General features: G+C 47.3%; 1 protein-coding gene across 3 annotated transcripts in view; it reads right to left on the reverse strand.

Moving 5' to 3' along the window:
* Positions 1-21,006, reverse strand: part of LOC114585923 (beta-galactosidase-1-like protein 2) — a 75,434-nt gene that overhangs the window by 18,696 nt on the left and 35,732 nt on the right. For all 3 annotated transcript variants that reach the window (XM_028708802.2, XM_028708801.2, XM_028708803.2), the window contains 7 exons: positions 18,653-18,734; positions 11,779-11,843; positions 6,210-6,294; positions 5,153-5,290; positions 3,883-3,963; positions 2,387-2,493; positions 923-1,069 (listed from right to left, as the gene is read on the reverse strand). In XM_028708802.2, coding sequence (XP_028564635.2) covers positions 923-1,069; positions 2,387-2,493; positions 3,883-3,963; positions 5,153-5,290; positions 6,210-6,294; positions 11,779-11,843; positions 18,653-18,734 — 705 coding nt within the window. The remainder of the gene's footprint in view (positions 1-922; positions 1,070-2,386; positions 2,494-3,882; positions 3,964-5,152; positions 5,291-6,209; positions 6,295-11,778; positions 11,844-18,652; positions 18,735-21,006) is intronic.

Raw genomic sequence — 21,006 nt, forward strand, 5'->3', positions numbered from 1 at the left:
CCTCGTATCTTCAAAAGCACAGGGATGAGGACCAATGAAAGTCACCATCTCTATGCCTATTCCCCAAATGGGGAGACTCCCTCTCTTCTCTGAATCTTTACAATACAGTTCTCAGCCTGTAAAAGGTACCCAAAAATGCATTTTAAAAAATACTTATTTTAGGATAAAATATGTTTAGAAATGCACACACTGAGATAAAACGCCTATTTAAATACTTAAGTGGATACAAGTCTTCCTACTGATTTTTCTTTTTAAATCACAAACTGATGCAAAAATAGGACATATAAAAGAGTTAGGAATGGGCACGCACGCAGCCTGGAAACATCCCTAGCTTTAAGCACATGTCTAAAAACACTTAGGTTCCACAGAGAATGGGAGGGAGTGATGTGTGGAAAGCTAGTGAGATATCAGGGATTTGACACGTCTTCATTCTGAGAATAGCCTAACAATAGCCTTGTGCTTAAGCCAGGAGTGGCTCACCTGCTAAAGCCCCCAAGGTGTTGTTGGATTCCAACTTCCATCACCTTCAGCCGGCATAGGGAAGGGCTGTAGCTCTGCTCAACATCTGCTCTGCAGGCAGAAGGCGCCAGGTTCAATCCCTGGTATCTCCAGTAGGGCTGGGAGAGACTTCCTGCTTGAAACCCTCTTCTGTACCCAGCACAGAAACCAAGCAGGATGTCAAGAGGACAGCCCTCCCTTCTACATCCAGAATAAAAATGAAACTGGATACTGCAGGAGGGACAGAGTTCTCCACCTTTCCTATTCCAACCCACATATTTTTCTGCATGCTAGTTAACTTTCATGCTCTTATTTACAAGGTTACATTATGGTCACTCAGTTAATTAAAGTAACATTAACGTCTTCCCCACCCATCCCAGACCCTCAGCAGAGGCTGTTGACTTAACCCGACTACAATCTCCACCTGTGCTCTGTCCCGGACATGGTCATGTGAATGGAGCTCTCCTCCGCCAGGTATGACAGTCTCGTACAGGATATATCCAAAAGCTTGCCCGTTCCCATTGTTCACCGGGAGGTTCTCCATATTAATGGGATGCTCGGATTTCAAGGGCTGCAAAGAAGAAATCACAAACTTTCAACAAAATCCTAAGCATGTCTTAACTCAGGAATATGTTCCATGCAGTTTGATGGTTCTCTCTCTCTCTCTCTCTCTCTCTCTCTCTCTCTCTCCCCACAGTAAAACAGCTTTATGAACACACACACCCCAACCCTGGGGTGAGCAGACAGAATCTTAACTTGAGTCCAAATGATTTCATCTGGGTTTCTTGGTTCGTGTATTTGTCAGGTTAAACTCCCTTACATTGTGGCAAAGGGAATGCAGAGGTGCCAATTTCTCCGTCTCCAGAAGAGAGTCTTTCCTTACTTGACTGCGACTACAAGTCCCAGATTCCTTAGCAGGAAAATGAATTGCCGGGGGGCTTCTCCCCAGTGTGAATCAGACATACATGAGGTCTGGAGGGTGGGAACACGAGAACGGGCCTTCTCTGCAGCGGCTCCCTGTCTGTGGAATGCTCTCCCCAGGGAAGTTCGCCTGGCGCCTTCATTATACACCTTTAGGCGCAAGGCAAAAACGTTCCTTTTTAACCAGGCCTTTGGTTGATCTGATTGACATCCTACGCCCTTTCAAAATGTGGTTGGGGGGCAGTTATTAGGTTGTTTTTATTTTGATTATACATTTTGTGGTTTTGCATTCTGGTTTTGTTCTGTGAGCCTCCCTGAGACTTCCGGGTATAGGGCAGAATATAAATTCAATAAACAAACAAATAAAAGCTATTTCACACTGATGGTGATGAGACCAGAAGTCCTAGCCCAGTACCTGTTGGGGAGCCTTAATCAGGGAAAGGGACGGGCAATGGGCCACAGGATCAGGGAGAGCACAGCCCCACTTACAGCAGGCTGTAAACAGAGCTCTGCTTACCCTGACAGTGCTCTTGACCATTCTGTTAGGGAAACGCTTGAAACATCCCTAGCCATTAGCTTATGCTGCTTTTGTGTGCTTAGTTCCGAGTGTGTGGAAAGGAAGGGCTCAATTGCAACAATGAAAGGGTTTTAGGACGGGCTCACACCTGCATGTTCACGCCTTGCTAATTGTAGAGTCTAGTATACATTGGAGACACAGACACATTATATTTGCATGCAAGCAGTCAACAGATATTGCAGTTGACAAGCTTTAAGCACGGATGTTGAGAACTCATGACAAAGCCTCTTCCTGTTGGGAAGCAGTCTTTGCCACACTGTTTTGAGCTATATGCAGCACATTTTGCGACAAGACTAGCCAGAGGTGGCCATGGACTCATGTGGCGTTCCTTCTTATAGGCTGTAGTCTGGGGTCCCACCCAAAAAAATAATAATAGAAATGAGTACATACCTCTACCAGAGATGGCAGCACCTCCCACAGGGAGATATACTGCTGCATCAGGATCGCCCCATATGATGCCTTGTTTAAGATTATAGGAGGTAGAGGACGAGGCATATCTTTTTAAAAAAGAAAAAAAAGTGACTTCTCAAGTGCCCCAAATTGCTATTGGCTTTGAAATTAGCCTATTCGCCACACCTGAACTAACACCATCTGGGGGGGAAACCCCCAACCCAAACATTTGTGATTTCCCAGTGTGGTTCAACTCCACTTTGTTTTTGGTTTTTGGTTTTTAATGTGTCTTCTCACTATTCTTCTTCTTCATTGCCCTTAGTCTCCCTGGCCTCACTTGCCCTCACCGTGATTTAATCTAATAGGCTGTGTTGACCCCACATGGTTTTGTTTATGGGCAACTGGGGTTACCTAATCTCAGACTCAGAACCTGTTGTTTTGGCATCACTGACAAAAGGCCGCATGGGTCACCACAATCAAAAGCGTTAATGGTCAGTGAGGGCAAACGAGGCAGAGAACACTGAGGTTGAAAATGTAGAAAGATGAAAATAACACCAAGAAGCACCAACAACAGCAGGAGCAGGAGCGGCAGCCCCGCCAAGGGAACAAATGGTGCTAGACAGCCTCCATTCACAAGGAAGGGGGAATATATGCGAGAAACAGGAGGCAATTTTAATAAAATGAAGACACTCGCAAAAATTAACATCTAGTTAAATATGCACTTTTGGCTCAGTACCGTCTCAGAGCCCGTCTTTTGCCCACAACTGTGCCTCGAGTCAGCCTATTCAAAGACAATGCCTCACGCAGGACTGTGACTGGTGGTGAAATGAAGGGCTTATCCGCACTTCCTCTTGTTCTGCTGCTTTCCCCAGGGGAAAACATGCTGCTTCAATTGCAAATGGCAATTGGGGTTTTCTCCAGATTGACGTTTGTTCTGATTTAGAGCTAAAGAGTGGACTTCTCCTGGAAAAAGAGCGGGGCAAGGGGAAAACCGCACAGGCACATGCTTAGAAAGTGTGGGATGGGTGGAAAACCACTTGGACCCCTGCTTTCTAGGCACCGTACAAGCAGAAGTGTGGCAAGCCTTAAGAGTGGTACATCAACTTGCTGACGGGAGTCCCAAAAATAAACAGGGGTGGGGGGGGGAGAGGATATTTGAACAGTTTCCCTCTTTCCAATTTGCATTGAAGTTCCCTGGCGTGGAACGTTCCCCTAGCAGGCAGGCGCTGCTATTAGCGGCCGCACTCTCCCCGCTGCTATGAAGTCAGCTGAAAGGACCATTTCCATAACAAGATGCTCCCCGCTCCCTTTGTCTCTCCTCGTGCTTCGGAAAGTGCTCCCGGCTAATCGACAGGATGTAGCTACATGGAGAGCAGCGGGAGACTGGCACACACATGTTGGGGAGCCAATTTCCAAGCTCCATCCCCGTGGCACTGGCTGGCACTTAAGAGGAGGCACCCCTCCTGCCCACAATCACATGGCATTCCCAAAATTACCTGCAAGGCCCATGAAAAGCTCACGCAGTTTGAAAAACTTGGAGGTGTAGTCTCCGGACTCGGTCAGCACGGCATCATAGTCTGGGGGGAAAGGCAGGGTCAGTAGTCAAAGTTAGGAAGAACGCCTGGCTCAGGGGAAATGCCTTACTTAACCAGGAAAGCTCATTCCTCCTGAGTGAATACTCCTTGCATCTTTAATCCAAGCGAAATAGGACTGGCTGGTGGAAGCTAGAGACTTCTGCTTCTCCATCCTTCCCTAAGCTTTAACACCAGCTATTAGAGCAGTGGTTCCCAAACCTTTTCCAGCCACCGCCCCCTTGGCTCCATAAACTCATGCCCAGTGCCCTACGCTGCCCTATAAAAAGCATTGTTCAGAACAGTGGTCTGCACAATCCACTAAGAAAAATAACACAATATAATTCAAAACAGTAATGATTAATTGCACATTTATTCTGAATCCAACTAAAACTGTTTAGTTCAACTAATTCAACAAAACTGATGAACTTGATCCAGTGACCTCCAGCGCCCCCCTTACGCCCCCTTGCCTCTTAGCACTTCCTTGTAGTAAGTGGTGCAGAAATGGCCTTAAGTAAATAAACAGCACAGCCGTTTTTGGCAAGCTTCCCCTCCACCCACCGCATATCAGTAAAATCACTGCACGAGTGCAAAACAACAACAACCCACTTGTGGAGGGATGGAGCTCAGTGGCACAGGAGCTGAGTGGGAAGGAGAACACACTTTGCATGCAAAATGGTTCCAGGCTCACTCCTCTGACATCTCTCTTAAAAGGGACAAGTGACAGGTGATGGGCGGCAGCAGGGGGGTGGGGGGACCCTTTGCCAACAACCTTGCAGAACTGCTATCAGCCAGAGCAGGATTTGGGCTGGAGGTTTTCACCAGCCCTTTCAGCTGAAGCCCTTCTGCAAGGAAAGCAAAGACTCTGCCACTGAGCCCTGGCTTGCAGGACTGGCTAGTCCAGCATCCTGCTCTCACAGTGGCCAACTGTGATTCCCACGGGAAACCCACAAGAAGGACCGAGCATAAGAGCACTCTCCTCCTCCTGTGATTTCCAGAAACTAGTCCTCAGAAGCATTACTGCCTTTGACCATGGATGCACAGTATAGCCTTTGTAGATAGTAGCCATTGATAGCCTTCTCCTCTATGAATTTGTCAAGCCTTCTTTTGAAACCATCCAGGTTGGTGGCCAGCAACTTGCCTACCAGGGGAGTGAGTTCCACAGTTTAATTATGCACTGTCAATAACACCTTACCGTAGCTGGTGATGGTTGCCTTGTACTCGTCAAAATGCAGAGCACCATTCATGAAGCCAAAGTTAGTGCCTCCGTGGAACATGTAGAGGTTGATGGATGCCCCCGCTTTGATGGCTTTTTCAATGTTTGCCATCATTTCTGTGCAGGGAAGCAAAGGGTTGAGAGTGCCTCAGAGCTAGCAATTGCCTTGATGTATTGCTGCAGTACAAACGACGAGCGTCCACAGAGACATCGGGATCAGGGAAGTCCCTTCTGCAATGTGGTACTGCTTCCTTGCAAGCTCAGTTCCTGCCTAACAATAACACTCATTTTGCACAGGAGTGCTTTGTCCTTACTTTGCAAAAACAAACCCTGCAGCAAAAACAAACCGATACCCCTCCCCACTCCACCCAAAACCCCATTCCTTTCAGCAAAAGGACCTACTTTCCCCGCTCAGCCTGAACATCCCCAGAAAAAACAAAATGCTAATCTTATTAAAGCATTTTACACCCACCCTTCAGCACAAGATTCTCAAGGCAGCTGATAACATTGCATTAGGACGTAGAAAAATCTAAGAGAAATTAAACGAAAAATCTAAGAGAAATTAAACGAAATTAAAATGGCAGCACATAACAATTTAAAAACAGCAGCAAAACGACAGAGTCATTAAAAAGCTATTCAAAACCATTAAGATGGGAGGTAATTTTCACCTAGTGCCTAAACACCATCAGATTCAGTGCCTGGCCAAGAGATAAGGCAGGGGTGAGGAACCAGTGACCTTCCAGATGTTGGTGGTGGACTAAAACTCACAGCATCCTTCACTGTTGACTGTGTTATGGGAGTTGGGAGTCCAACAACATCCAGAGAGCACCATGTTGGCCTGTCCCTGAGATAACGAACTATTAAGCAGCACCCCTGCTTGGGGTGCCACCCATTTCATCTCACAAGGTTGAAAGAAGTAAAGAGAGAGGTCAAGTTGTGTCAGGCAATGAGCAATTCAGACCCTAAAAAAATAAGTAAGAGGAGGAGGAAGGGAAGAAGGGAAAGTGGAGCAAATGAGGGAGAAGGAGCAACTCACCATCTGCATCAAACACATTATGAGGTCCTCCCCAGCTATCGAACCATCCAGTCCAGTATTCCATCACCATCTTGGGCATGTTGTCCTGTTAAAAAAGGTCAAGAAATTGAATGGGTTAGATACTTCCCTCAGGGAGGTATTGACAACTTTTGGGTGTCAGGAGGGGACCTTCCCATTTGCCCAGGCATTTTAGCAGTGTAGCATTACTGCATTTTTAAGGGTTTTGTTCGTCCTCATTTGCCCTTTAGTTTGTTTTGAGTTTCAGTTTGTTTGCATTTTATATGTTGTGGTTGAATTAGTTTTTCGTCACACGTTTGTACACGCTGCCCTGGAACCTTTCGGTAAGCAGGCAGTTGACAACAAATCCAAGTAGCACGTATTTGCCTTGCCTGGGGAAAAAACCCCGACAACTGGATAAGGCACAACAGCTTATGACACCACCTTATAGCAAGGTCAGACCCCGGGCCCACCTACTGCTGGATTGTCTGCTCAGGCTAGCGGTGGCTTTACTGGGTCTCAAGCAGAATCGTGTTCCACCAAAGATCCATTAAGCGGAGATGCTAAGGACTGAACCCAGCCCCTGCTGAACACTTTGCCACTGAGCTCCTGCTCCAATAATCATGGGTGTACAAACATGTCTCATTTGGCAAAGTTGTTTTCAAGCATTGCTCGTTCTTCAGCAAATGGGAAAGGGCTGTAACTCAGGGCAAAGCACCCGCTTTGAATGCAGACGGTCCCAGGTTCAGTCTCCAGCAAGGTCTGAGAATGCAGTGTCTGAAATCCTGGATGGCAGGTACCAGTCAATATAGACAACACAGAGCTAGATGGACTCTTGGTCTGGGTCAGTATAAGGCAGCTTCCTATGCTCCAATGTTCCATGTCAACTTTCATCTGAAGAACTTTCTGCAGTGGAATCCACCATGTGGCTAATCTCAAGGAGTTGACTGCTTGAAACATACAGCATGAAATAGGGCGCTCATTGGGAGGTTAAGCAGGCAGAAGTTGTGTATGTGGGAGGCTGTTTTCTGTATTGGCACTGAAATGGTCAAATGCTCTCCCTACACCTGTTTAGCCGCCACCTAAAGGATAACAAGGATGCCACCCAGCCAAACTGGTCCTGTTCTTCAATACTTTTAAAATATTATTTAAGACCCTTTCACTGGTTTTTAGCTGCCGACTCTGCTGCATTTATTTCGAGACTTCCTTGCCACATGCAATTGTATTTTACTGGTTTTACTTTTGCTAATCATCAATCCAAGAAGCACACTCAATGCACTAAGCCAGACCTAAGGCTAAAACAAGCAAACAAAAGGAAGCTCAACTCTGCCTGGTTTGAGGGAGGGGAACTCAGTATGTGGTGAATTTAGCCCTAAAGCCCCATAAATCCTTGAATACCAATTTGAACACCCTACACACATGCACACAAACCCCACCCTCTTCTACACATGCCTCATGGATGAGATCTCTCTGTTTTCCTACAATAATTGTTTATAGGAGGAGCAGGGACCTCATGCCCCGGACTGTCTAGCTAGTTCCAGGAATTCTCCCCTGGCCACACCACTCACCAGCTCTGCTCAAATATTTGTGCCTGGCTGCACCTGGGATGCCTTTGGAATGAGAGGTGAGTACATGCAACCCTTAGAGTTTTATGTGGCTGGAATGTAGCCTCCTAATTTCCTCCTGCCACTTTGCAGAAGCTCAAGAGAGGCACTGGCAGAGATGATGCTCACACTCTCCCTCCTGCTGCAACAGGGGCCAAGAACGCATTGCCAATTTCTTCTCCATCCCCAAGGAAAAAGATGGGGAAACTGCCACACCGCTGTCACTCCAGGCTGTGTGCTTCTCTCTCTGACTTCCTCCAGCCCAGAGAAGCTAGTAAGCCTTTCAGGCAGGCCTGCCCAGTACGTGAGCCACCAAGCTGCATATTTGGTGGCCCACCAGGGCTCACTAAGCCCTGCAATGGATCATTAGGCCTGCTTAAGACTAAAAGGAAGCAGAGATCTGGTGTGCAGCCTGGCGTGGTGGCAGCTAAGTCCCAGATCTCTTGGGCCAGGCACACCAGCAGCTCTGCTTTGGCTTTGTTTGTCACTTAGGTGCTCTCCCCAAGCCCTCATCCCAGGGGAGCAAGCAAGCGGCAAATTACAGGTCTACCAAGCCAGAAGCAGTAGCTAGAGAGAATTTGCTAGCAGTGAGAAAAACCACAGTGTGTTATGTGCAGCTTATTTCCACCTACGGTAATTACCTCAAATCCATAATGCTGGTGCACAGTAAAAACAGAAGAACTGGCTTGCTGGATCAGACACAGGTCTGCTGTTCAAACTCCAACAGCAAGTAGTCAAATACCCGCAGGTGCTCATAAGAAAGGCATTAAGGCAGTGGCCTTCTATGATTGCTCGGCACAGAGGCTTCGCTTAGCTGTTTAGTTAATGTCTGCAGTAGACAGACTTATCCTTCATGACTTTAATTCCTGCACACGCACACACAGCAAAGTCGTGAAAGCTAGTGGCCAGCTCATCTTGGTAAAGTGAGTTCCTGCTGAGAAGGCTGGAACAGGCCTCCCTGGCAGGTTATGAGAACTGCTACAAGCAGCCAGAGACTTCAGTACACATGGGGTGTCACCTGCTGCAAGATCCGACACTGGCTCAATGCACCACTGAGGCTCCTGTTTAGTGAAGTGAAGTGGAAACCATTCTGTGATCCCCTGAGCCTGGGAAGTCAGGTGAAGATTAAGGGCTAATCAGGGGCTGCCAAATATAAAAAACTTGCAGATCTGGTGACTTGCCTCAGTGCAACCCATTAGTTGCTGGGGAAGGTGACCTGGTTCTTCCTTGGTAGCTCCAGCTACTTTTATCGGGCCTGCTTCTTGCCCTACCTGCCTCTGGCTTGCCAACTTGCCTGGCTACCAGGATCCCCACCAATCTCAAATACACAGCTAGCATATGTGCAACTGAGCCACCTTTACTTTTACTGGGCCAAGGTCTTAGTTTATAAAGCCCTAAACAACTCAAGACTAGGTTATCTTATAGACCTCATTGTCCACTAGATCCCTGCCTAGTCCCTGTGCTGAGCTGATGAGGCCTTACTGATGGTGCCATGCGTTCAACCATCAACAGGGTCTTCATTGTGGCTGCACCAACACTGTAGAACTCTTGCACCCTTGCCAAATGGACATGCACCTGTGACTCTGTGCTTTAGACATCTCTCTTTTTACTCAGGCCTTTACCAGCAGAATAATTGTTGTTCTTGTTTGCAGCCAACACAATCTACAATGAAGTATTTTTGTTGTGCTTTGCAATTTTGTTTTTAATTATTAGTTTTATTTTATAAACAAGATCTCCTGCACTGCACTGGCTTTCCTCTGGCTGTGGATCAATCATGGCAAAGACTGTTATGGTCTGTAGCTAAGACAATGAACTGAGCCGAGCAGGAGGAATAATGGGAGTGGAGAAACCTGGGGCTGGAATAATTAAATTGCAACCTCCAGTGCAGAAGAGAAAGATTGCCAGCAGCAGGCTTTGTAATGGCCCGCTCTGCCTCCTCCCTGCCCCCAGAACATCCCCCTGCCGCCCCACAAAATAAACAAGCTAGGCTAGGAAGGACCCACCTGCCAGAAAACGGAAACCGCATTGCTTGGCCTCCTCCTGCCAAGTCTTGTTCCCTTTAATTGCTTAATCGATTGCTCAATATTAGAAAAGGAATTACCAGCCATTCAGATATGTTAAGCACTAAAAAGGATAGACAAGCACAGACCTCATGCTGCAGATTCGACTCAGGCGAGGGGAATGATTTAATCACACCTTGCTGGTGGCTTTGTGACAAAGCCAATCTACCATGAAGAGGTTGGCGCTCTGCATTCCTACTGTTCCCCCTGCACCGCTGAGAGACAGACATGGGTTGAACCTCTCCCTGCTGTCCAAATTGCTCAGAAGGGGCCTGAACACACTTGCGACCCACATGCCTGAGCCACCCTGATGCTGTCACCAGGACCATTAGTCTGCAGGGCACAACCTGATAGCGGCCTTGCATATGATAGGAATTGAGGGGTGTGGGTGGGTGTGTACACACCTGTGCTTAGAGCAGGGGTTGCTGCACCAAAACGGCCATCGTTCTTGACCGCTGCCCATGCTAGCTGGGGAAGATGGGAGTTGTAGTTCCAGAAAACCTGGATGGCACCATGTTGTCAACTCTGGCTTAGAGGTACATTTCATGCATGCAGGGGGAAAAACCCATACAAACTCACATACACAGAACTTTTGGAACTCACATTGGAGAAGGCCAAGCAAAGGCGTGTCAGCAGTAAGTAGGTCCTATCCTTCCCCCAAGTGCATGACTATTACAGCAACCACCACTGACTTTCTCTCTTCAGAGGAAAGTCAATGGATGTACTCAAGTAAGTCCCTGGGGTGGAAGCAAATTCAGCTATACGGCTCTAGTCTTGGTTTTGCTTTTTGGTCATGATAAAAAGTTGGTTGGGAAAGTTGTACAGAATAATGGGAGCTGGCTTTTACAACTGCAGGTTTTACGTTTTTCTGGTGTGCAAAGCGCTTTGTCTGGTGTGTTTACAGACTTGCTGTGTGGGTGTGGCAGGGCTCTTTTGTTTTTTTTAACAGAGAAGAAATAGAGGTAAGAGAAGAGAAAGGAGGAAAGAAGGAGGGAGGGAGGGTTCTGGTTTTGTTCCAATGAATCCTCTGCAAAGGAAGATCTGAGCTGAGGTATCCCAGTGCCAGGTCCAACACTCACAAGCTGGGCCAGTCAGCTTTTTAATCAGGTTCTTGATGGCAGCTTGGCAGTAACAAGCAGAAAGATTGTTCAAGACAGGAGTGAGGGACTGCCTTCTTCAGCCACATTCCCTTCTGGGCAGCCTTTTTGGGGCCACATCCTGATGGTGGGCGGTGTGAGAAGAAAAAGTGGGTGGAGCAACAAATGCCAATTTTACCTTTGTGCAGTATACTAGTTTCTGCATACACACCTCTATACTCTATAATTTGGAGGGCCAGATAGAGAGGATGGGAGGACCACATTCGACCCCTGGGGCTTAAGGTTCCCTACTCCTGGTTTAAAGGCTTTGAAGGACAAAGCCAACTACCTCAAGGGAACTCTTAGGTACAACTCAAAATATTCCAACTCAAGCAGGCTATGCCTAAAGAGTGCCGGTGAAGGATTATTTATCTTCCAAATACATTACAGTGGTACCTTGGTTGTCGAACGGCTTGGCTCCTGAACAAATCGGGTTCCGAATGCCGCAAACCTGGAATTAAGTGTTCCGGTTTGTGAATGTTTTTCGGAAGCCAAACTTCCAACATGGTTTACATGGCTTCCGATTGAGTGCAGGAAGCTCCTGTAGCCAATCGGAAGCTGCAACTTGGTTTTCAAATTGTTCCAGGAGTTGAACCGACTCCCGGAACGGATTAAGTTCGACAACCAAGGTACCAATGTATACTCAATAGCCAGGTTTTCACAGACAAGGAGGCTTCCTCCCTGCTTTTCCAGCACTCTTTTCAGAGCCCTGAAGCACCACATACAAGGACAGTAGAATAGCATGTCTACCCTTTGGATGCTTCGTCCTTACCTGCATTGTGTCAAGGTATGACAGGATACCCGGGTCCATCTTCTGAAAGTTAACAGTGGCCAGAGCTAAGCAGGGAGGGAGATAGAAGAAGATAAGGAGATTTCAGGTAGGTTCAAATAGTGGCAAATGCTCCTTTGATTCAAAACATGCCTCCCAGCCTAGCACAGATACTCGGGTTGGCATGAACCGTGGGATGGAATTCTGTCCTGGCTATATCCTGCTCATTTTCATCCACACCCAGTTCACACATGCATCACTTGGCCACTATGCACTTGTCTGACCAGGAGCAGGAACCATCACTGGGCCTGAGGGGATAACAAGCATTGGCAGTATCCAGTTTCACACAACAAGCCGCCAGTCCTCATGCTATACTTGTAGGAACTTCCCACTGGAGAGTTTTAAGCAAGAATGAAATGCGCTTTGCCTGAGAGATGTGACTTATGATCAAAAGGCACAAGAGGCCACAGACCTGGTGAAGCTAAGGAGGTTTGGATCTGGTCAGTGCCTGGATGGGGGACTACCTGAGAGCCACCTGTAGGCTGACTTGGGTACCAAGGTGGAAGAATGACAGGATACATGTGTAACCCCCCCCCCCCAAATAAATTCAGTTTAATCCAGTTTACTCTCTCCCCGCCCCCCTCCTAATCCTATTAATTTATTGGTGAAGGTGCTGACAAATCTCAGTTACAGATTCCTCCTCTCCTCTCCCCGGCCCCGGCCCCAACACTCTTCCCAGGGTTCAATTTATGGAAAGGAAATTACTATTAAACTGCTTTGAGTTTTCACTAAAGTCCTTACAATTCTAGCTTCAAACATTTGCAGTATTACAACCCCCCCCCCCCACCTGCTTCACAGACCGGGTGGTGGTTGTAGAAAAAAGGGGATGTCCCAAGGCTTAATTAGCACTAGCAGAGCAATTAGGGATGCTGAGATAAAAGGCCGCACACCAAAGGCGCCAGTCGCATTTGAAGTTGCCTCCCGTTGCGAGGCCCATCTCCAAGGGCGAGGCCCTTCCTAGCCTCAGCAGCAGGAAGCAGACGTAAAACTGGAACAGGAACGAACTGGCCAGCTCTCCCAGGTTGCTTCCAGGAGACCCGTTTGTTGACCGGTTTGTGGGGAAGCCAGGTGGAGATGGCCACTTACTGAGTGTTCCTTCTGACAGGTCTGCAGGGAGCTTTTACGACTTTGCATCAAGCAAGCAGAACCCTGCACTTCTCTGTCTCTTTTCTTATCATGAAACATTCGATTTGGGTGGAGAAATTGGTTTGCTTCATAAGAGCACCAAATACTGGGCAACCTGAATTTGCTGGTATGTGATTGAATCCCACCACAAAATTGCAACAGTCCCTAGAAGCACAGGGGAGGGCGGGGAGAAAAAGAGAAGGGAGGGTTCATCACACGTTTGACTGCCCTTGCATAACGAGAAGAGCTTGCTGTATCAGGCCAGTGTTCCATCTAGTCCAGCATCCTGTTCTCAGTGGCCAAGCAGAAACCCACAAGCAGGACTTGAACTCAACAGCACTCTCCACTCCTGCGGTTTCCAGCAATTGGCATTCAGAAGCATTCCTGCCTCTGGCAGTAGAGGCGGACTATAGCCATCGTGACTAGTAGCCACTGATAGGCCTTATCCTCCACGATTTAGTCCAATCCTCTTTTAAAGCCATCCAAGTTGGTGGGAATGGATTCCAGTGTTATCTGCTTTACAGCCACAAATTGGCTGCACAATGGCAGCGGCTCATGGAAGGGTGTGCGGCTTCTCTTTGTGCACCTTGAATGAGTCATGCACGATGGGTGGGATGCGATACATGGAGGAGGCCATCGAATGACACATGTTTTGCATGTAAAAAGGTTCCAGGTTCAATTGCTGGCATCATCAGTGAAAAGATTCCATGCAACAGGGCTGCAAAAACAGAACTGAGCAGAGACTATGGATGGGGGACCCTGGGCTAAGGTATGGGCAGCCCTCCAGACCTCTCTGCCTGGCCCTCAGTATTCGCCATAGGTCCTGCCTCCAGCTACACCCCTGATCAGAACTGCTCTGCCCCCTCACAGAGGGCTTTTGCACTATGGTGGCGATAAAAGAATCAGAGTTGGAGGGGACCACAAGGATCATCTAGCCCAACCGCCTACAAAACAGGAATATTTTGGTGGGGCTCGGACCCATGGCTCAGAGATTAAGAGTCTCATCATGCTCTACCAACAGAGCAAACCACTGGCAGTTGGAATAGACAGCAACTCGGCCAGATGAACTAAAGGTCTGATCCACAAACCAGCACCATATCTCCATATATACAAAATGTCTTCTTGGGTAGGTAAATTACAAAGGCAAACGCTGATTGTTAAGAAAGTTGATTTTTTTAGGACAACTATGTTTCAAAAACTCAGGGCTCTGTCAAAAGATGGCCTGGTCTGCAAATTCCACAGTGTCAATGGGAATCATCAGGAGGACAGAAAAGCCAGGGTCCTTTTTTCACCTGCAGGCAAGAAGACAGGCAACCACCTCTTCTTTCCTCTTCCAAGCATGCTTTTTATTACCTCCGCTCTTTGTGTGTTCTCACAGCCACCTTGCCTCTGCCGCATCACTCAGAGCCCTAGTTATTCCGCACTCCTGATTACTTGACATGTTGACTCTAATGAGCAGATTGTTGTGACATCCGAAGCATGAGCTGGGATCAAGGCGCGCTTGTCACATGAGCCCGATGGAGGAGACAACTCCAAACAAGAGAAACGAGTGCGCTCTCAGGCAGTAAACACATTTGCGCAGGAAGCAGAGCAAAGCTGAACTGATCTCCCCCCTTACTTAGTTACACACACACCACTGATCCCCATCTCCCACTGGCAGGGAGAGAGTGACCCCGTGTGGACAGGGCTGGGAAGTTCTGTCATTTAACAAGAAGGTGTCAGGCCTGGATGGGATGCAACAGGATGCTAGCCAATTCCCAGGGACAGGCTGTGCCACCTGTACTTGTATTTTTAAACAATTAAATAAAATTTAATACAGTTTCCACATAAAATAACATAGCGTACGTACCTGGATTTTAAAAGGGCAAATACTGTACTCCAATAAGAGTTGCTAAGTTGTTATCATTATTTAACAAATATAAGCAAAGAGTAATTGCAAAAGATCAATGAGCAGCAAACTCTGCCATCTTCACATCCACAAAAAAATATTAGAACTAGAGATGTGCCCCCAAAACTGAATCAGGTCAATTTGAGTCCTGGGATCTAGCCAAATTGCATCGAGGCAGCCCTAGATGGCCCTGGGTTGGATCGGGTCCACCTGGAGCAACCTGAGGTGGGGGGGGGGGCGGGAATCTTCTGAAGAGAAGGAAGGTGAAGAAGGAAACACGCAGACACCCTTGTGTGTGTTTCCTTCTCCATCCACCAAACCACATGTTTAATTAGGAGTTAAAACCCTGCTTAAATATGTGGTGAAGGGGCACCAGGGAGAAAGGGAAAGTCATGTTTCCATCTCCTCTTTCTCCCCAACCCCCCAAAAATAATTCCAAATCAGTTTAGGACCTGGATCAGGAGCAGCCATGGAGCAGAGCCTCTCTGAAGCATTGGGTTGGACCACAGATTAGAGCAGGGGACCTGTGGACAGCCCTAATTAGAACCTTTTGTGTGTTGAGGGCCACGCTTCCTTGGGGGTAATGTGCTGGGGGCCACAGGAGTTTATCCTGCTCACCATAAACAACCAGATCAAGCCCTTTTCCTAGAGGGAAGTCAAAAAATTACAACTCCACCTCTATGAACAACCTTCCCTCTTTTGCTATCCTAGTGGCATTTTGCCTTCGCTTTAAGAACCCATTTAAAACAAAGGGTGGGGGGGTGAAAGGAGGGGGTTCCATTCTCAGCCTGCAATTTGTTTGCACAACTTTAATTAAGCCTTCTGGTTTTTAAGCTCCAATTTAATAATGAAAGGGTGCACTGAGTTGTTACAAAAAAGGAAGCAGAGGGAACCAGCTAAGTGGCTTGTACACGAGGAAAACAGTTTTGATTTTTAAAATACAAAAAGCCATTTCAGCCCATTAAACTTAATCCTGAGAGGCTTTGAGTACTTTGGTTGCACCACTAAGAATCAGCATGAGATGCAGATACAGCTTGTGCTTGGATAAGACAGCATTACACACTCTTTAAAAACACATGCACACCATAGTTTTGTTATCTGAAACGTAACAGTATAATAAAAGAATTCATGTTCCAAAATAGTCTATTTAATTTAATCCTTCTTGTCCCCGATGTGTCCTCATAAAACTAGACACTTCACTCCCCTTAAAATGTCCTTCCAGCTTCCCAGAACCCCAATACCAGGATGCCCAAATGACATGACTAGGGTTGTGTATCACACCACACATTCAAAGCATGGAGCTCCCCTCCCAAAGAATTCTGGAAACTGTAATTTATCACCCACCCACCCACCCAGTGAAAAAAATGTCTCTGTTTCTTCATCTGATTCTTCTAGGCCAATCACAAGACTGTGGCGGTGAATGCCAATATGCTCCAGCCATTCAGTGACTCCCAGCACTGCCACCCACCTTGATCCTCAGTTTCCAAGGGGGCATTAATGGGGAGCAGAAATAACCTTAGGCTTTATTCTATATGGTTGAATGATTCAAATGGCTTCCTCCCCAAAGGGTAAGGGATAGAGAACTTGCAGCCCTCCAGATGCTGATGAAGTCCAAACTCCCATCAGCCCCAGCCAGCCTGGCCAGTAGTCTCAAGGGCCACAGGTTCCCCACCCCTGTTTTAAGGAGAAATAAGTTGTCCAAATCATAGGCATGCAATGGCTGACAAAACATACAGAAGTGTTACACCAGGGATAGCCAAAGTGGTGGCCTTCAGATGTCCTATGACAACCATCATTCCAAACCACTGGCTAAGTTGGCTCAGGATAATTGGAGCTGAAGGCCAATGACATCTGGAGGCCTCCAGTATGGCTACCTCTGAGACACACTTTGACACAGTGATACTGCCAAGCCAAGGCCCTCAGAGGGGGCCAAGCACAGCCTCCCATTGGACCAGCCCTGCCACTCAACATCAGCAACCGCCAGCTGTTGACAGAGGGGCCGGCTCTCAATCTTCTATCAGACTGCCATGACTCGTTATCATAAGATGCTTAGCGTTTTGATTTGATTTAGTGTTAAGTGGTTTCTGCAATTCTGATTGAGTTAGGTGCCGTGAGCATGCTAATGGAGAGAAGTACATTTAATAAATAACTACCTTTTTTAAAAATGGAAGCCCACATTACGGAGTCGGAAAGTTTAAATGATATGTTCAGCTTTCATGTAGGGTCAGAAGCCACTGGGGGCAGCAGGCAATGCACATGGCATTGAGATGGCAGGTTGGGGCTCACAGTCCACTAATTGAGGATTGGGTCCTAATAAAAGGTAAAGGTACCCCTGCCCGTACGGGCCACTCTTGACAGACTCTAGGGTTGTGCGCCCATCTCACTCAAGAGGCCGGGGGCCAGCGCTGTCTGGAGACACTTCCGGGTCACGTGGCCAGCGTGACATTGCTGCTCTGGCAAGCCAGAGCCGCACACGGAAACGCCGTTTACCTTCCCGCTAGTAAGCGGTCCCTATTTATCTACTTGCACCCGGGGGTGCTTTCGAACTGCTAGGTTGGCAGGCGCTGGGACCGAGCAGCGGGAGCGCACCCCGCCGCGGGGATTCGAACCGCTGACCTTTCGATCGGCAAGCCCTAGGCGCTGAGGCTTTTACCCACAGCGCCACCCGTGTCCCTTGGGTCCTAATAGCTATACACAAATTCCCTCTGCTTTTTAAGCCTTACACTGACTTGGGTCTTGAGGCTTGCAAGCCTCTTCTACCTCAGTGAGGACTAGACACCGCCTTTGACAAAAACAAAAACCTAATAACTCCATAAAAACCTATCACGTTCCTTCAAATAATGTGAGCTCAGCTATGCTAATGTCTAGGCCACACCGTTGGGATTCTAGAGAGCTAGCATTTACACTCCCTCACCCTATTCCCACAAAAGCAGGAAGCAAGAAAGGCTGTGTCAGCTGATTTTCACCAGCTAACCAGACTCAAGTTTATGGAACATGCACTGTCCCACTGAAGATCTCTGAAATTCAGCAAAGCTGAAACTGTGAAGGAGACTGATGGCCAGGAGAGGTAAAACAATAAAAACCACACAGTATGTAGCCAGCTTGAAAAAGCAAAGTTAGGAGGCACAGGACACTACGAACTGGAGGCTGAAGAAGATGGAGAAGACCAGAGAGGTATCTGAGAGGTCCAGGGCTGGGGAAGGAAGCTGGAAAGTGAGCCAAAGTGGAATTCAAGACATATCGAGTGTGGGGATTAGATAGCCTTGAAGCAAGAAGTGCAAAAGGCCATCACTCTCAAAACATGATCCCTGCCCCCCGCCCCAAAGAGCTTTAAATCCAAAACATTCCCAGGCCACATGTGCAATATACAGTCCAACCCGAAAGAGACAAAGCAGGAGTGGGGACCCTCGGGCATGCGGGGGGGGGGGGCATTAAATGCAGGCCTCCCTATCTGGCCACTGGGACTTTTCTCCCCACAAAGTTGCCCATTCCTATAAAGTAACACCTTAAGTCATCCCCTACTCAAGTGCAATTGATAGCTAAGTGCTGCACAACTCACAACTGCTAATAACACACAAACACACACACACACACACACACACAGAGAGAGAGAGAGAGAGAGAGAGAGAGAGAGAGAGAGAGAGAGCTTGATTGATTGATTCCCATTCCCTATTTGCAGAACTTGCTCTATTAACTATGGCTGGGGATGGAGACTCTGCTAAAGATTAATACACTGACCCATTTGTGCCCCCACCCCAGGTGTGCTCTAGTCTACCCATTCCAACACACCACAATGCCACGTACCTCCTGACACAAAGCCAGCGGCCAGCCCATCTTTATTGTCAGAGGTCATCAACAGCTCCACGATCTTCCTTTTTAACAGGGCCTGCACATGGAGGGGAAGAAAACACACACATTATGTTGGGAGTCGTACAGAAGGGAGCTTTCATGATGGATAAGGCTAGCAATGACTGTATAGACCTTCCAGTATCAGAGACGGTATGCTTCCAGATACCATTCACTGGGAAACAACAGCAAGAGAAGGTTGTTGTGCTCATCTCCTCTGAGCTTCCCATGGGCATCTGTGTGGGAACAGAACGCTAGACGAGGTAGGCCTTTGGTCAGATCCAGCAGGGTTTCTTCTGAGCTCAGGTTGGAGGGCAGGCCAGGGCTCTTGGTGTTGCTGACCCTGGAGCTGAACGGGACTCCGATTCGAAGTCCCTGGGGTTAGTTGCTGTAGGTGGCAGGCGCCCACCAGAGATCCTGAGACACTCGGGCCAATTCCTGCTTTTGATGACCCAAGCCATAATAGTAGTAGTAGTAGTAGTAGTAGTAGTAGTAGTGCAGTAGTAGTAAATGATATAGGGGGAAAGGCATTAAAAAGAGTGAGTGGTTTATATTATCAGTGGACCAGCATAGCCAAATTTTCTGGCATCTGAATATATATATTTCTATTAATATTTATGACCATTTTAAACTCTTTCATATGACCAAATCTTATTTAAGAAAAAATGTATGTCTTTTACCCAATCACTTCGTACACTTGCTTAAACCTGCAGCTCTAAACTGAGTGTGTCACATTTTGCCCAGATGCGCATAAAAACAAGTTAAGATTCTTTGACATTTGCTAAGTTTCTTAACAAGTGTCAGGATTGGAGGTTCCTTCTGAGCTTCTGCTGCCCCACCCCATTGGCCCTGGCCAACATTGCAGCGGGCAGGGCATTCTCTGTTGAGCAAGAGATACTGATACCTCGCCCTGCAAATTTGTGCCCATCACTGATACTGATGTTGCTCTCTCTCACACACACAACTTCAGTTCCACCTTCTTATTTACTTACGAAAGCAAATACACACATACTTAACATAAGAATACAAAAAGAAAACTTGCTAACACCAGACAGCTGATACAGGATTAGTATAGCTTTTAATTTTCACTAGGGGATTACAACATATTGAGTCAAGATGATATCTGCAACTTCTAAAGAACAATCTGCTCCTGTGCAAACAGACTCCATTGTTATCCTAATAGGTGACAATTATACAGCTGCCAATATACCAGCCTTCCCCAACCTGGTGCCCTCCAGATGCTCTCAAAGTGCAAACTCATCAGCCCCAGTTGGCTGATGAGACTTGTACTCCAAACCTTCTAGAGATTGCCAGGCTGGGGAAGGCTGCTAACAACCACTGATTTGTACCAATTTAATCCGCCCACACTTTCAATGAAGTTCTGGGCAACCTGACGCTCAAGTTCATTATTATTTTCTGCAGGTATAAGGGTGAGAGCATCACACAACGTAAAGTCACAACAAAAGCTGCTGGCTCTGTGCTAAAGCACCAGGCTCCCACCTCATCCGAGCAGCTTATATTGCACACCACTCAGCCTCCAGGCTTAAAATCAAGTGAAGCATCCACCTGCTGCCACGGGAGGAGTCCTTTGCATATTTGCTGCATTGCACCACTTTGTTCCGAGGAAAGAAATGGCTGAGGGGGTGCATTAGTGAGCAAACACCAAGTTCCTCCGTGTCATCTCGCAAGGATCATGGAACCCATGGTTGTTGAGTCAGGTTGACCCAGCTATTAAATCTCCTAAATAGTAACGTGGCCCATCAGGGGCATTTAACACAGAGGGAGGAGAGAGAGAGATTCTTTCTACCCTCATCTGCAAGGGGAATGCAGTTGAAAGAGGGGGCGAGAAACTAATGCTGTATGCAACCCTTTGCACTCAGTGGGACGTATCTCCAAGTAGGCATGCATAGGGCTGTGCTGTAAAATGATATACGGGGAGGGGTTTGCAGCTAGCTGGGCCTCTTGGAACACAGACTGGAAACCACTGAGGTACAGCCAATGGTGGAGTGGTAAATCTTGGTGCTAGAGGTTGTAATAGGGTTTCTCATAGTCACAGCCCCTAGGAGAGTCCAAAAATGCAGACAGCTGTGTTGAGCACATACACAGCATAATATCCAACCTATCAGACTCAGCTGAAAGCCACATACTAACATTGTAGTTGGCAAGGTGGCCCTTGGCTTGGCAGACTTAGGTTCACATACCTGAACCTGATTGTTTGCTTTGCCTGATAACAAACCATAGATAACACTCATGGTTTGACCGAAACAAACCACAAGCCCAAGTTCAGACAGTACAAACTCTGTTTTGTTTTG

The sequence above is a fragment of the Podarcis muralis genome, chromosome 15, assembly GCF_964188315.1.
Source record: "Podarcis muralis chromosome 15, rPodMur119.hap1.1, whole genome shotgun sequence".
Classification (NCBI taxonomy): Eukaryota; Metazoa; Chordata; class Lepidosauria; order Squamata; family Lacertidae; genus Podarcis; species Podarcis muralis.